The sequence below is a fragment of the Lissotriton helveticus genome, chromosome 8 (assembly GCF_964261635.1).
Source record: "Lissotriton helveticus chromosome 8, aLisHel1.1, whole genome shotgun sequence".
NCBI classification, from domain to species: domain Eukaryota; kingdom Metazoa; phylum Chordata; class Amphibia; order Caudata; family Salamandridae; genus Lissotriton; species Lissotriton helveticus.
Window position 1 is genome coordinate 183,401,509 of NC_136069.1, and position 15,814 is coordinate 183,417,322.

Consider the following 15,814-nt stretch of genomic DNA (forward strand, 5'->3'; position numbering starts at 1 on the left):
GCTCCCTGGGATAATCAGAAGGCTCTATTTTTTTTTTTACTGCTTTTCAAGGGACTCTCACGAGAGTCCCTCAAACCGAATGGACCAGATATACAATTATTTTTTTACCTTAATTTTTTCAAAAACTAATGAATGGATTATCACCAAATCACAAAAGCATAATCAATGGAACAAATTATATCTTCCTGCCAAATTTGCATTGATATTGTTCAGCAGTTTTTGCCATAGTGCTTTTTAAAGAAGTCAGTGGAAAATGCATGGGGATTTTGCATTTTGGGACCCGTCCTTTTTTCTCAGTCCCAACTTGACGGATCACAATCACACCCAATCTTTCCATGCACAAAATAGTAAAAAAGTAGCACTTGTTTGATCAGTTTTGTGAAGATTTATCAAACAGCGCCAACGTTATTAGCAAAACAAACAAGGTAGGTTTCGCATATTGGCATGGTCAGGTTTTCTACGTATGGGAACAAAAATATATCAATGAATGTTGAAGTGTTCTCAAGAGCCTGCAGCAAACACTACATGACAACGCAACAATGTATTTGATGGAAGGCAGAATACTTACATGTTTGTGGAATCGGTGTCCACACTCCAAAACATATATTGTATTTTGGCGAAGCTCTTCATGACATATTATGCAAGGATCTTCATCAGACGACTGTAAGAAAAGAAATCCACCATTCTTTGCCTTACTTTTATTAAGTATCATTATGCAAAAAGATACATTTATTTTGGGAGGTAGAATGCATGCATATTAACGAACCAGTATGTTCAAAACAGAGAAAGACTAGGATTATTTTTCAACATGTTAGAAACTCCTTTGTAGTAGAGATACCACAAATATATTAAATACATTATTAAGTTTCCACGGAGGGCATTCTTGTACTACAAAGATTCCATTTTAAACAACAATTCCAAGCCTTTAACATCCACGTCAATATGCACCTCTAGAAGATTTTGTAGAATACCCATCAGAAACCTAATCACATTTCAATGCCCAGATTTCCTGGAGTGGAACTCTGCTGAATGTTCCCTAGGCCCACCACAAACTAAGATATTGCTGTACCTTTCACTGAGCTGGGATTCTAGATTCATTTTATCATGTGTATTCTAGAGTAAGAGAGGAAAGCAGGAATGGAAGTCTTCTAACGGACGTACGAGTTACTTACCTTCGGTAATAATGTATCTGGTAGAGACGATTCTAGCCGCAAATTCCTTAACGTAGAATTATCCCCTGGCGTGAGACTGGATCCAGAAACTTTTTACCCAGCATCCCTGCACGCAGGGGGGACGGCATCACGCGGCTCCGCCCAGGCGTCGCCCGCGTACGTGACGTCAGCGAAGTCACATAAGTCCCACCCCGGCGCGCCTACGTCAGTTTTCTTCGGAGAACTTTTCCGCGCCACAACGCCGAGCCTTCAGACAAAAAGGTGGGAGTATGGGAACAGTGTGCGAACGAGCAGAAAAATTGGAAAAAGGAATGGTGACAAACACCACCATAAGGAGCAGTGTCAACACTGCAGTACCCAAAGGCAGGGAAAGAAGAAAGAACAGAGCGCAGCCCTGAGCAGCCACCTTGCCAGCATGTAGACAGCCCCCCGCTCCTTGAGACAATAGACAAGCAAAAATGTCAAAATGACATGTAGCAGGGCCATGACCCCAACCAAGAATATCGATGAGGCGCCAGTTCCAAGACAAACAGGGAACGATAACCTCCAAGGCAACCCCGGCACAGAGTGCGACAACCCCCCAAGGGGCAAAGAGCAAGGCACGACCAGGAGAGGGGTTGGCCTAACGGCTAAGGCGCTCGACCTCGGACCTGGGGATCTGGGTTTGAGTCTCGGTAACGACGCCAAAAAACCCCCTGTGATTCTGGGCAAATCACTTAATCTCCCCATGCCTAAAATGAAAGTGTGTCCTCATGTAACGTAACTGGTGCTATGTAAAGCGCTCTGATAACTGATTCGGTTCGGTTCTAGTTCGCGCTATATAAAACTCAGCAAAAAAAAAAAAAAAAAGGAGACCCCAACTCAGAGGTTAGCAGAGGCCCCAGAATCTTTAGTAACCAAGAGGGAGGGAGGGAGGGAAGGAACAAGAGGAAAGGCAAGCCTCCAACCTGGAACAGCCAGTACAGAGGGGCACAGAAGTACCCCTAGATCCATCCTCCAAAGCGCAAATAGAGGAGGAAGGAACAAGAAACATGGCAAAACAACCTGTCAAAACAACAAGGAATGCACCCACTGGAGACATAACTACCCCCCGGATGGTGAGGGCAAAAGACCAAACAAAAGGTCCTTGCAGAACGGGGGAAAGGGCGGGCCGTGAAGGAATCTGTGGCTAGAATTGTCTCTACCAGATACATCATTACCGAAGGTAAGTAACTCGTACATCTAATAGAGACTACTAGCCATAGATTCCTTAATGTAGAATAGATACCCTGGCCATACTCCCGGGGAAGGAGGGTCTGTGAAAGGACATCACCAGCCTGGACATAACAGAGGGTACCACAGGGGACTAGTCCAACAGACAGGCGAAGAGCCTCGTCCCCCCCCCTAGGCCAGGGGGAGCCCCCCACAAGCAGAACACCACCGACCCCATAGGGGGGCGTGGGAAGAAGAAAGGAAAAAGAAAGGAAGCCTGTTCCCCCTCAAAAGAGGAACCAAGGGCAAGCCAGGGGAGGCCGAAGCACCCCACACCCCTACAAGTCAACAGAACCTCCAACCAGGGCAAAGAAGAGGAAAAAAATAACCTAGAGACCCAAGGAAACGAGGGAACAGAAGGTGAGCCCACCACAGTCGGAAGGCAACAGATCAGATGGCGCTGACAGCAAGAAAACAGTCGGAAGCAGGAAGAACAGCCTGGGCCCCCGGAAGATTGGTCAGGCTACACCAGGAAGAAGGAGGAGGAACACATCATCTCAGCCTCCAAGATAGAGAACATTTGTTTCCTGTTTAAAAGGCTCCCTCGAGCCGGTTGAGCTGACGAGCTCGTGGAGAGGCACCTGCGCGCCTGGAGAGGTACTGTGACCCGAGAATATTTTGGCATCCTGCTCAGCAACCCAAAATATGATGGTTCTTGATGCCTAAGCTCTACTGACGATGGATAATGATCCAGATACACGTGTCTAGAGATAGCAAGCACACTTGTGTAATTATTCGAGACTTTTCTGCAAGCATACATGCTTGGTTGAACCGCATTAACCACAATGCTCAGGGGCGAACCCGCTGGGAGGTGAAGCAGTGTGCTCCCACATTTGTTTCCTCTTTAAAAGGCTCCCTCGAGCCGGTTGAGCTGACGAGCTCGTGGAGAGGCACCTGCGCGCCTGGAGGTACTGTGACCCGAGAATATTTTGGCAGCCTGCTCAGCAACCCCAAATATGATGGTTCTTGATGCCTAAGCTCTACTGATGACGGATAATGATCCAGAAACACGTGTCTAGAGATGGCAAGCACACTTGTGTAATTATTCGAGACTTTTCTGCAAGCATACATGCTTGGTTGAACCGCATTGACCGCAATGCTATGGGGCGAACCCGCTGGGAGGGGAAGCAGTGTGTTCCCACATTTGTTTCATTAAGTTGAAGAAGGCCCCGGACACACCGCAGCGAGGGGTTCGTGCACACAACTCAAGAAGCAGAATCAGAGCCACGATGCTAGGTCGCAGAACAGCAGGTCAGACCTAGAAAGCAGCGCAGCGACCCCGAGGAAGACACCCCGGGGCACCACCAAGACAGACTAATCCAGTAAGGGGAAATTGCACCTGCAACGTACATGAACGCCATGGAGAGCAGAAGCCCAAAGACGACCACAACCTCCCAGCACAGCATAAGCTATAGAACAGCTACCACTACCCCACATAGGGTAAGTTAAGTCCCAAGACATGGGAACACTCTTTGGAAGAACTTCCGCAGCAGAGGACAACAGAAAAAAAAAAGTTGCGGGGAAAAAACCCAGCAAAAGGCTTATCAAGCAGCCCAAGAGAAAAAAAGAAGGCCTAATCTCAGGGCTAATCTGGGGCAGATAAAGCAAAAACACACACAGCAAAGAAGGGCCGTCCAGCAGCCAAGAGAACCATAGCCTCAACAAGGAGGGCTTGAGTGGCTATAATACACACAGAACAACAACAACGAGGGTGACTCGCCCAAAAAGGAAGAGCATCATCAAGAGCTAGCCCAACTCACCGATCACTGAGGGAGGGGGGGAGAAGGAGGAGGAGGATGAGGCCGAAGCCCCGTCAAGAACTTCCGGATGGCTGAGTCCGTCGGGGAGTGGAACAAGAGGGTGCCATCAAAGGGAAGATCCAACAGCCGTTCCCACACATTTTCTGGGAACACGCTGTCCCGAAGCAACGCATGGCGGCGAAGGGCCACGAAAGAAGCCATGGCATGACCCAGCACCTCCGAGATGTCCAGAACAAGAGGAGGCCCTAGCCAACACACAAAGTGTTAAGGGCCCGCAGAGCCGCACTGGTCGAAGCAAACATATTGCGGCCCCAAGAGTCTAGACAGCGGGCCTCCCGGGAAGGTGGAGCCAACAGCGACGGTAGGGAAGGAAAGGCGGTCCGCAACAGGGGCCCGCTGGCAAAGGGGTGGGGGAAAAGACACGCTGGGTCACGCGGCACCGGAAGTTGTCGATGGAGAAGGTGTTGGGGCACCGGTTCCCCCGTTGTGGGGAGTCCCCAAGTCCTCGTCAGAGAAGAATGGAGTGAACCTTCAAAGGGGAGCAGCAGCTCCCTTCCAGCAGAGCCCTGGTGGAGAACCTCAAAAAGATGATCTGCGGGGAAATGGTCAGCCGGATCTCCCATGCGTGGAATTTCCACAGCTGTAGAAACAGCGCAAGAGAAGGCCGCACCCGCCTCCGTAGGGCCCCGCGGTGGAAAAAGCAGCTCCTCCGTGGGCGACGGCTGCAAACTAAGGCGGCCGCCCGAAGCCAGCCGGAGTGGGCAACGGCCAGGCCCGAAAGGGAGAAAGAGGCGCTAAAGAGTGGGGGGGGGGACTGGTGGTTCCTCTGGCGAAAACCGTGGCGATGGCATGAAGACCGTCTTTCGATGACGCCGGGGAGAAAGCCACGACACTGTGGCCCGTCTCCGGTGAGGACCACACCAGCAGGCTCCTGGAGAAGAGGGGACGTCCGAGGATGAATCCGCAATCTGACGCCTGTCCGGGGCTGTAGAATCCGCAACCTGGAGCGGTGCGTCGTCTTCGTCCAACACCACAGGAGACGCTGGACAGGCCTCACCTTTTCACACAGCACCATGGCTGGGATGAAGCCGAGATGGTCAAGGGGCGGCACCGGAACGGTTCCAACTCCACCTCCAACGAGTCACCCACCTCCGTGGAGGAACGAGAAGCAACCAGGGAGCGACAAGGAGTCCCCCGCCAACATCGACCCATGGGGGAACGACAGATGTCCACTGATCCCCACGGCGGTGCCAAGTCTGACTCGACCTCCGACGAGTCAGCCACCTGCGCGGAGGAACGAGAGGGGCCTGGGGAGGGACGAGGCGTCCCCCCACAGCCTCGACCTATGACGGGATGAGGGGGGTCCACTGACCCCTGTGACGCCGCCAGGGCCAGCAGCTGCCGGCGCCGTAAGGTAATCACCCCAGCCTTAGACAGGATCACCTTGTCAAAGGGCCGAGAGGGGCTGGGGGATGCGACCCGAGCCGCGGCGTCCTCCCGCGACACCACAGGGACTCCCGTAGGAGTTTGCGGCGAAGCCAGGGCGCCGTGGTCCGAAGGAGGGCCCCCAGAAGGGCCGCACCTCAACGGCACCACATCCTTCAAGTCTGGATCTGAACCAGTCGCAACGCCGCGGAAGGCCTTGCACCGCGCAAGGGATTCGCTGACGTCCCAGGAGGGAAAGGAGGAAGAGGAAGAACCAGGGAGGCCTGCAAAGTCGCCACATATGCCTCAATCTGGGCTCTCAATGCACCCTCACCGGGAAACGGTGAATAGGGGGACGATACGCGGGGTCGCATCACCCGCAGAGAGCCCACGCCCCCAGGGACAAACTGCGACACTTACCCACAGGGGAGCGGCACAGCAGAGGGATGAGGACGACGACGGTGACGGCTGCTCTGAAAACCTTCCGCAGAGGCTGAGCGAGGTGACGAAGCCGACTTGGACATGCGATCCGTGAGAAGTTTCATCCTGCGTTCCTGCCGCGACTTCGGCTTCAACCGCTGGCATGCCTCGCAATCAGTGGAGCCATGATCCTCCCCCAAGCACCACATGTAAATAAGGTGAGGGTCCTTCGGCGACATCAAGTGCCCACAAGACGAACAAGTCTTGAAGCCCGAAGGCATCCGCCCACTGTTCCCACACACGAAGGATAGAAGGGAAAGGCTTAAACAGGCCCGGAGCATGAACCAGATCTGCGTTGCACGCGGAAAAGGAAAAAACTGACATAGGCGTACCGGGGTGGGACTTATGTGACCTCGCTGACGTCACGTACGCAGGCGACGCCTGGGCGGAGCCGTGTGATGCTGTCCCCCCGGCGCGCAGGGATGCTGGGCAAAAAGTTTCCGGATCCAGTCTCACGCCTGGGGATAATTCTACGTCAAGGAATCTGCGGCTAGTAGTCTCTATCAGATACATAGACCACCTATTTAAATATGTTACACAACAGAAGTTAAAACAAAAAGGAAACGCAAGAGAGACAGAGCAAAAAACAGAGAGACCACAGTACAGATTAAGGGAGGGGTTAGTATAGATTGAGGAGATTGGTGTAATGAACTGGGAAGATGAATGCATTTACATCATGTTCAATAAAAGCTTTCTGTTATTCCTAAATACTTAAAGCATTTGAGCAATTTGATATATACGTTGACATAGGGTGCTTTAGGCGTTTAAATGTGACTTGAAGCCCTTTTATATTGGCACCCATCTTCTTATTATTCTCTGTGTTACTTACCCTGTAAGCATCTTTTAGTGGCATGAGGTGTTCTAGATTCACATGCTGTGCACACTCCTGCCATCTAGTGTTAGGCTTGCACACGTGCAAGTTCTTTTTTTTCCAAAGAAGTCTTTCGAGTCAGAAGATATAGTGACTCCACCGGTGATTGGTAATGTGCATGGGCATTGGCTCGAATGTTAGGCTGTTTTGTCCGGCCAAAAGGAGACGGTTAAGATGGAGCATAAGGATACAGGAAAGATGAAATTACCAAAAATGGTAAGCTAAAGAATAATAAGGAGACTGCAACATCCAAGGGCATCCGGGGAGGATGGTTGTTGCATGCAAGACTGCATCACTACAAGCCATGAACACAGTAAGTAACATTTTCTGTTAGTGGCATGTGTAGCTGTAGATACACATGCTGTGCATGGACTGCACAGGAGTCCTCCCGTAAATGGTGGCTAGCCCTAGGAATAATGCAGAAGACTGAAAAAGAGTACATAAGACAGACCGGCCAGCTCTGGCTTGATGGGCAGGTAAAAAATTCACACACAAATGTTTAGTTAAAGTGTGTGTGTGTGGGGTGGGGGGGTGGGGGTGGACCAAGTAGATGCTTTGACAGATGTCAGCTAAAGGATTATTGCCCAGAAAAGACATGGAGGCCCCTTTTTCTGGGAACACCCCAACTCTGGGAGTACAGGAGGAGTACTTATGGGTGGTGTTCCCACTGGGAAACTTGTTGATGCATCCTGCTGAGCAGGTCTGCGAAGTCATTGTCCACTCTTGGAATGTACTCTACGAGGAGATGGATATTGTGATGTATTGCCCACCGCCAAATGCTATGGCTAGAGCAAACAACTGCAAGGAGTGTGTGCCCCCTTGTTACTGCAGGATGAACATGGCAGTTGTGTTGTCCATCTGGACTAAAAGCACTTTGTGTTGAATGATGGGAGGAACGCCCTGAGGGATAGCTGTATTGCCAACCACTTTAGGTGGTTGATGTGGAGGTCCCAGCCTTTGTGCAGTCAGCTCCTAGAGATGTGCTCCACAATCATTGAGCAAGGAGTCCAGTGTAATGGTAATTTCCAGAAGGGCCATCTGCGCAAGAGCTTGCTGGCATTCGATCACTGAAGAGAGCGATGAGTATGCACCCAGAGCAACACTAGATCGTCCCAGTGATCGTCCACTTGTGACCACTGCACCGCTACGCACTCCTGCAACGGGCGTATGGGTAACCTGGCATGTAGGGCGATAGCAAGAGGCCAAGAAGGCACATTACCAGTCTGAATGTTACCTGGAAATCTGGTTAAAAAAGAGGGAGAAATGTTTGAAATGCAGCAGATTGGGCCGCTAGCCTCTTCCCCACTGCACCAATTTTCTATTTCTCCCAGTCCGTTGCGGAGGCATCGCCTGCACACCATGAGTTTGCGTGTTTCCAAGCAGTGTGCACCACTGGAGAATCAGGTGGCAGTTGTCCCCTACTATAGGGAGGGTCATAGGGGGAAGCTTTAAACTTCTCTCCCACCCTAGATGTGATGACAAGCGCCTTAAATGGCTCCATTAAGATGTCAGTGGCTGGTTTATGTAACCCTTTAAGCAGTGTGAGGTACTGCATGGAACCCTGTGTGGAACACAGGGTCTCCATAAGGAAGTCATCCTCCTTCGGCTGCTTGTGAATCTCAACTTTGTGGTACGCAGCTGCCCTCTGCAGTACACCCCATGATACGCAGTAGTATCGTTCAGAGGGAAAGGCTTAGCTGGATATAGGTCCTGATCTGCGTCATCTGGGTGGTCCATCTGCGAGGCTGCTTGGAAACGGTTCTAGGCACCTTCCGAAATTCACGATCTTCTCACCGAAGGCTGCATGAAATCTGGGCACCTTCATCCATATTCTGACCAAAAGGACGCTGCACGCTTGGCGTTCGCCCCACGAACCAGTAGTTGCTGCCGAAACTCTTTACTCATGATCTGATGCCCCAATCTCTCGTTGCTCTCTCAATGTTTAACTTTAATCCGTTTGGAGACCTTATTTTACCATCGGATATCTTGCACTGCTGTGACAAGGACTGCTCTACCGCCTCCTTTAGGAATTGCAGTACACCAGTGGGTGCTTAAGTATAGGCATTTCTTTTCATTTCAGGCATGTCCATTTAAGTACTGATTATGATCCCCAGATTGTAAAGTGGGATCGAAATGTTGTCGATAAATAGTACCATGACTACTGCAAATAAAAATAAAAATTATAGCAGCATTGGTACTTTAAACTGACATGTGACATAACCTGTATTATTTCTACTGTCACTAGGAAACGTCTGAGCTTTGAAAGTTTCATTTCTTGTTGCTCCCCACTTTTATTATTTTTTCTGTGTGCATTAAATGATTCAATAAATACTTGTATATATTGATTTGGATTTTCTGACAGAGAATTAATTTTTCTTCTATGACTAATGCTAAGTGAAATTCCGCAGAGATGGACCCCCTTGTCCTTTTATAAAAACCCAGGTGGTCCACAGCATGATCGTTCCATAGGACATCGTGTGGTTGAGGGTCGCAAGGTGCCTCATAAGGGAACTTAAGACTATCCACCCAAACCCTGAAACAACGGAACCCTGAGGGGACTCCACTGGGAGCAACAGGAGGTTGGTAATGGATGTGGTGAAGAGGGCCAGGGAGGAGGTAAAGTACGAAGTGGAGGTGGCAGAGGAGGTGAGGGAATGTGCTCTTATCATGGCACCGAGGAATTTTAGGTGCCAGGTTCAAGGGTGGATTGAAAGCTTCCTCAAAAGTCAATTTCTTCTTTGGACAGGCAGAGTTTTTTTGCCTGAAGAAGAGGCGGAACCAGAATTCGCTGAGTCGAAGGGTGACATGAATCCTTTGCTGCCTGGCGCCCACCTCCTATCAGAGCCAATGTCGAATAGGTTGTTCCTGATCCTCTGAAGTGTCGAAGGATGCTGCTTTGTATGTTTGCTTTCTTGAAGCGGAGGGAGTCCGTTGGGCTGGTGGCACTGAGCCAGATTTTATCTCAGAAGGTTTAGATGCAGAGGTTGCTTTTGACGGCGTTTTTGAGGCAGGAGCAACATAGCTTGCCGATCTTGAAGGGAGTGTCTAGAAGTGTGCTTCGACACAGAACAGCGTACTTACGTCGGATCCAACTCAGTATCTCAGTGCCTATCATGGCTGTGTGGTAGTGGTGGACTGGAGGTTGGTCTGTGAGCTTTATGCTCGACCCTCTCGAGGGCGATACTCCGCTTCCAAGTGGTGTTGAGGGATGGGAGGCGGGGCATTGGTACTCACTTGGTAGATGGACACAGAGAGTGGAGGCTCATTGATGTTGGTGGCCTAGTCCTCTTCCAGCTCGATAGTTGGATTTCTGTACTGAAAGCCACTGGCTGTCTGTTGGCCTCGGTCTCCTGTTCCCTGAATAAGGCCGGAGTCTCTTACGAACATCAGTGTGCCATGGAGGCAGACAAAAGGTAATGATCTTGATGGTACTGGAGAGTAGTCTTATTTCGGAAGGAAAGGCATGCCAAGCAAGAGCCCTCCTTATGCTCTGTGGACAACGGTTGCAAAGGTTGTAATTCCGTCCAGGGGTACTTCGCTCGACACTTCGGGCAGTAGTGGAATGCAGTCCTTTCCATTATGGGGGCATTCTCTTGTGCAGAGGTGTCAGGAAGGATGCCAAAAAGGCTCTTTACAAGGCGTTGAAGCATTTGACAGCAGAAGCAAAGCAGAGATTACTCAAATACTAGGAACCAACATTAGATACACTGTTTCTCCAACTGACGAAGTACAGGGAACAGAACAGGCCTATCTAGAACACCACATGGCATCGAACCGGAGCTTGAAGGAACACATCTGAACCCAATGGCAGAGAAAAAACAAACAATGGAGCCGATGCCCATGCGCATTACCAGTCATGAGTGAAGTCACATTTACTAGGGACTTACAGGGGGTACTAAAGGTGTTGCCAATTGTGGGTACAATTGCATAGTTTTGGTAAAGAGATCTGGCACTGGGGGCCTAGTTAGCAGGAAGTCAGTGCACTTCCAGTAGAAATCATCAATTACCAGGCAAAAAGTGAGGGACACCAAGTTAAAAAGGGGCACTTTCCTACAATGAGGTCAGTAGATACCGCGTCCTAGGCCACGAAAGGCTGGGAAGTTTGCAGACTGTGGTGGCTGGGTGGATAGAGGTACAGCTGGAAGCCCCTTCCATGGCCACGAAAGGAAGACTGGGATTGAAGAGGGGCCATGCAAAAGCCCAAGGACCTGGCCATAGCCCTGATATCATTGCAGCGCTCTAGCGCTGTGTCCACCTTGTTTACGAAGAAACTGGACCATAGAAGGGCATGTCCATGAGCGAGGCCTCGACATCTCCTGAAAAGCCAGTGGTTCTCAGCCAGGCGTGGCACCGGAAGGCTACTGATGATTAAATCGTTCTGCCTATCAAGTCGGTCATGTCCAGCCCACACTAGATGGGTAACTTAGCTGCATCTCCCCCGTCAGTAAAGGCTTGGGAGAGTTTGGCTATGGCCCCCTCCGAGACGATAGGCAGCACCTGCGAAATAGAGTTCCAGATTGTATGGGAGGATTGTCCCAAAAGGCATGCAGTGCTCATTGACCGCAGTGCCAGGCTGACAGAAGAGAACATCATCTTCCCAAAAGTAAAAGGTATCCAGCCTCTTGAAATTCATACCCAATGGAGTGGTAGGGCATGCAACAGGATTTACTTTAGAAGTGGAGGCTTGGAACACAAAGTTCTCCGGGGTGGGTTGCTGTGTGAGGAAACTGGGGTACCCTGAGGTTGGATGATGACGGCGGGCAATCATTTTATGCACATGAACACCTGTGCAGGGCTTGGACAAGGCCCTAAGTAGGAAGTCTGTGAGGGGTTTGTTAAAGGGGAGGGTTTCAGATTGGGTGACTCCCGGTTGAAACAACTCCATCAAGACATTCATCCTGACAGCCACCAAGGGCAGTTGAAGGTCAAGGAGCTCAGGCACCCACCTCTGTAGCCACGGAGGGGAGAGACCAAGCCAGTGTCCAGAGAGGTATCCAGGCCGTTGGCATCCACCAGATACTCATAACATTTGTCCTTTGTGACATGTAAAGGCTGGCATTCACAAGGGTCCAGGGACCCCTCCCATTCATCTCAATTAGTGTCATAAGAATAAGGCAATGGCTCCAATCCAGTGGATAGGCCCCTGGTCAGTGCCAGAATCGGCATCTGACGCTACTGCTCCATGTAAGAGTTTAGGATGACATTGGGGATGGTAACACCGGTGGGTAGCAGGGGCGCCGGCATTGGAGCGGGCGTCGAGGCTCCAGCTCCAGGAAATTCTGGGAGGCAATAAGACAGCCCAGGCTCAGGTTCTATTTTGGAGCCAGGCCTCGAATGTCGATGCGCCCTCGTCTTGTCAGAAGACTTCGACGGACGGAGAGAAGTCAAAGGCCTCTGACTCTTTGCTCTTCTCCTTCCTGTGGAACTTACCTTATTTCCCCGGCGACTTTGACTTGGAGGACGAATGCCTGGGGTGGCTACGTGACCGTTCTCGGGAACTTCCTCTCAACAGAGATCAGGACTGTTGCGGCATCGCACGTCGACTGGCGAGGAGCTTAAGGGACCACTCCCTCAAAGCTTTGGGTGCATGGCATTCAGTGCAGGTCTTCACATCAAGATCGTGCTCCAGAGAGGTACCAAGTGTGGGTCTGTCACCGACATTTGCCATGACAGGTGCCATATGGCTTCAAACCAGCTTTCCGAGTAGACATACCCGACACATCAGGAGACAAGACTCCGAAAAAATCTTGACAAAAGATCAAAAAAGTTCAGTCAAAAAAGGACTCGGGGTAGGTCTTCTTCGGATTTGTGCTGACTGGCCTGGATAAAAAAAGTACCAGAAGTCAGCGCGCTGGGCGACGCCTATATAGGCACTGCATATGTCACTTCCAGGGTGGACAGAGCCGACGACGCAACGTGGATACAAATGTGCAGGGGTACTGCTCACTTAAAACTTCAAGATCCAGTCGGACGGCTGGGGATAATTCTGAGGTAGGGAATCTGCGACTAGAAATAGCTATCAGAGGTCAGTTTCTTTCTGATCTCTGACCTCTGGTGGAGATGGAGCTGTGGAAATCAGATACTGCAGTGTGCAGAACTTAACGCTTTTCATCTTCTAAATGGTCAGCATGAGCCTATTCCACAGAACGATGAGGAGTGAGGGTCAGTAAGGAATCTACGGTTAGATAGTCTCTACCAGAAAAAGCGTTACCGAAAAGAGATTTCCAACTGCATATTTCTCACCTTTTAAATAGATACCAGAGCATATTATGCTGCAACTCTTATGGTGGTGGACCTGTGGAATGGCTCAGACCAGGAAATCATGCTGGGCAGATTGGGAAAAGTGCTCATTCCGCCACCCCTACAACATGTTCAAGTGCCTACCCAGGAGGCAGGAGCTGTTGACAGACCTACGGTCAAGAGTGGCACAGGAAATCATGAATTTTGCAAATGTTTTGATTTGTTTGGATTCTCATTTATGAGGGGTTCTAGAGAAGACATTGAGGTTCTTGCAGCTGGTGGCCACCTGTACAACTAAGCTCTCCGGGATGGGGTGCTAGATGAGAAAATCAGGGTCCCTGGAAGCAGGCCTGTGCCATGTTGCCTCTTGCCTATTCTCTAGAGGGGTGGGGTCCTGCGTTTGCCTAGTACTCACCAGTACGTCAATGAGGGCCTCATAAAAAGGAAATAGAGGTTCTTGGTTGGTCTGAGCTGGGTTCAGAACCTCAGTGAGGGCTTTCGAGGAATAGTATTTCCAGTGCCCTACTGATCACTGTGATGAAGGACGCAGACTTCTTTATCCATGGCTGTTGGACTTGGGCCATTTCCCCCGAAATTTTTAGCTTTTCACCCCCCTGTTTGAGGATGTCTCCCCCATGGTAGAGAAATGTATAGGCCATGTGTGGTGTGAGATGCAGTGACACATGCTGTGCGATGGCATGCGCAGATTTATTTGAGCTGCTGTGGAGAAATGTCACTTTTAAAATGGACGCCATTGCGGTGTGCTTTGTGCCGCCTGCCTGCGGTGGGTTGGTGGTCTAGTGTTTGAAGTGACAAGGTGCTCTACACTTTCCCCACAGTGACAGTGAGGCTGGAACTGACAGGGACCTTCTAGAAGCTTCTAGCCTTTCTGGTATATGTAGAGCAGTAGACATACCATGTGCTCAGTCAGAGCGTGGACTTGAGAGTGAGGGGACCTGCTGCCAGGGGGTGCCACCGCATGGGCCTGTGTGCTGGCCCCTGAGCCCATCTGTACCCCTCCACTGTACACAGGGCTAGTGAGAGCCTGATGCTGGAGTTTAGGCTGCTGTACCAGGAGGAGTGCCACGTTACAGGGGATGATGGTTCCGAGGAGCTGCTGTCCTGTACTGATGAGTACCCACTGACCGCTGACCTGGCCTAGCACTGCCTGCCTGCTCTCCTGCCCTAGCACCTCGTGAGCGCTACACCGGGGCCCTGACTGCTCCCTAGCGCCTGGAAAAGGAAAGCGCTTTGACTGACTGCCAAGGAGCACCTTTGACTGCGCCCAGAAGGAGGTGAGGAGCGCGACCTGTTGTCCCTGAATCTGCTGGTGGGACCTAGCGCCTCGTGAGTGCTCCAGGTGGATTACCTGTAACCCCCACTGCCTGCACCCTATCAATTAACCAATCAATCAGCATACTTGTAAAGCGTGCTACTTACCCGTGAGGGTCCCAAGGTGCTGGGGGGAGTTGAGGGGGATGCTGCTACTGCTCTAAGAGCCCGGTCTTGAGGAGTCTTCTGAAGGCGAGAAATTCTTGGGTCTGCCGAAGGTGGGTAGAGAGGGTGTTCCAGGTCTTGGCGGCGAGGTAGGAGAAGGATCTGCCGCCGGAGGTCGTTCGTTGGATGTGGGGGACAGCTGCGAGGGCGAGGCTGGCGGAGCAGAGCTGGCGGGTGGGGGTGTGGAAGCGGAGTCTGCTGTTCAGGTAGGCTGGACCGGCACTGTGGAGTGCTTTGTGTGAGTGGGTGAGGAGCTTGAAGGTGATCCTCTTGTCGATGGGGAGCCAGTGTAGGTCTCTCAGGTGGGGGGTGATGTGACTGCGGCAGGGGGCGTTGACGATCAGTCGGGCGGAGGTGTTTTGGATGCGTTGTAGTCGACGTAGGTGTTTGGCTGGGATTCCTGCTTAGAGTGCGTTGCAGTAGTCCAGTCTGCTGCTGACGAGGGCCTGTGTCACCTTTCTTCTTGTATCGGTGGGGATCCACTTGTAGATCCTGCGGAGCATGCAAAGGGTGTTGTAGCAGGAGGAGGAGACGGCGTTGACCTGCTTCGCCATGGAAAGGGAGGAGTCGAGGATGAATCCTAGATTGCGTGCATGGTCGGTGGGTGTTGGTGCTGTTCCCAGTATGGTCGGCCACCAGGAGTCGTCCCTGGCTGAGGGGGTGGGTCCGAGGATGAGGACCTCCGTCTTGTCCGAGTTCAGCTTCAGGCGGCTGCTCCTCATCCAGTCGGGGACGGCCTTCATTCCCTCGTGGAGGTTGGATTTGGCGGTGTGTGGGTTCTTGGTGAGGGAGAGGATGAACTGGGTGTCGTCGGCGTAGGAGATGATGTTGAGGTCGTGATGGCAGGCCACTTGTGCAAGGGGGGCCATGTAGACGTTGAACAGCGTGGGGCTGAGGGATGATCCCCGGGGACGCCGCAGATGATGTCGGTGGCTCCGGAACGGAAGGGTGGGAGGCGGACGCTCTGGGTTCTTCCGGAGAGGAAGGACGTGGTCCCGTCAGGAGCCTTCTCTTAGATTCCGGCTTTTAGGAGGCGTGTCTTTTAAGTGTCGAAGGCGGCTGACAGGTCCAGGAGGATGAGGGCTGATGTTTCGCCGTTGTCTAGTCGACGCCTGAGG

The 15,814-nt window shown here is 51.4% G+C and overlaps 1 protein-coding gene across 3 annotated transcripts in view; it reads right to left on the reverse strand.

The window, feature by feature from the left end:
* LOC144772494 (E3 ubiquitin-protein ligase TTC3-like) overlaps positions 1 to 15,814 on the reverse strand; it is a 1,119,388-nt gene that overhangs the window by 35,550 nt on the left and 1,068,024 nt on the right. For all 3 annotated transcript variants that reach the window (XM_078656860.1, XM_078656861.1, XM_078656859.1), the window contains one exon: positions 569 to 661. In XM_078656860.1, coding sequence (XP_078512986.1) covers positions 569 to 661 — 93 coding nt within the window. The remainder of the gene's footprint in view (positions 1 to 568; positions 662 to 15,814) is intronic.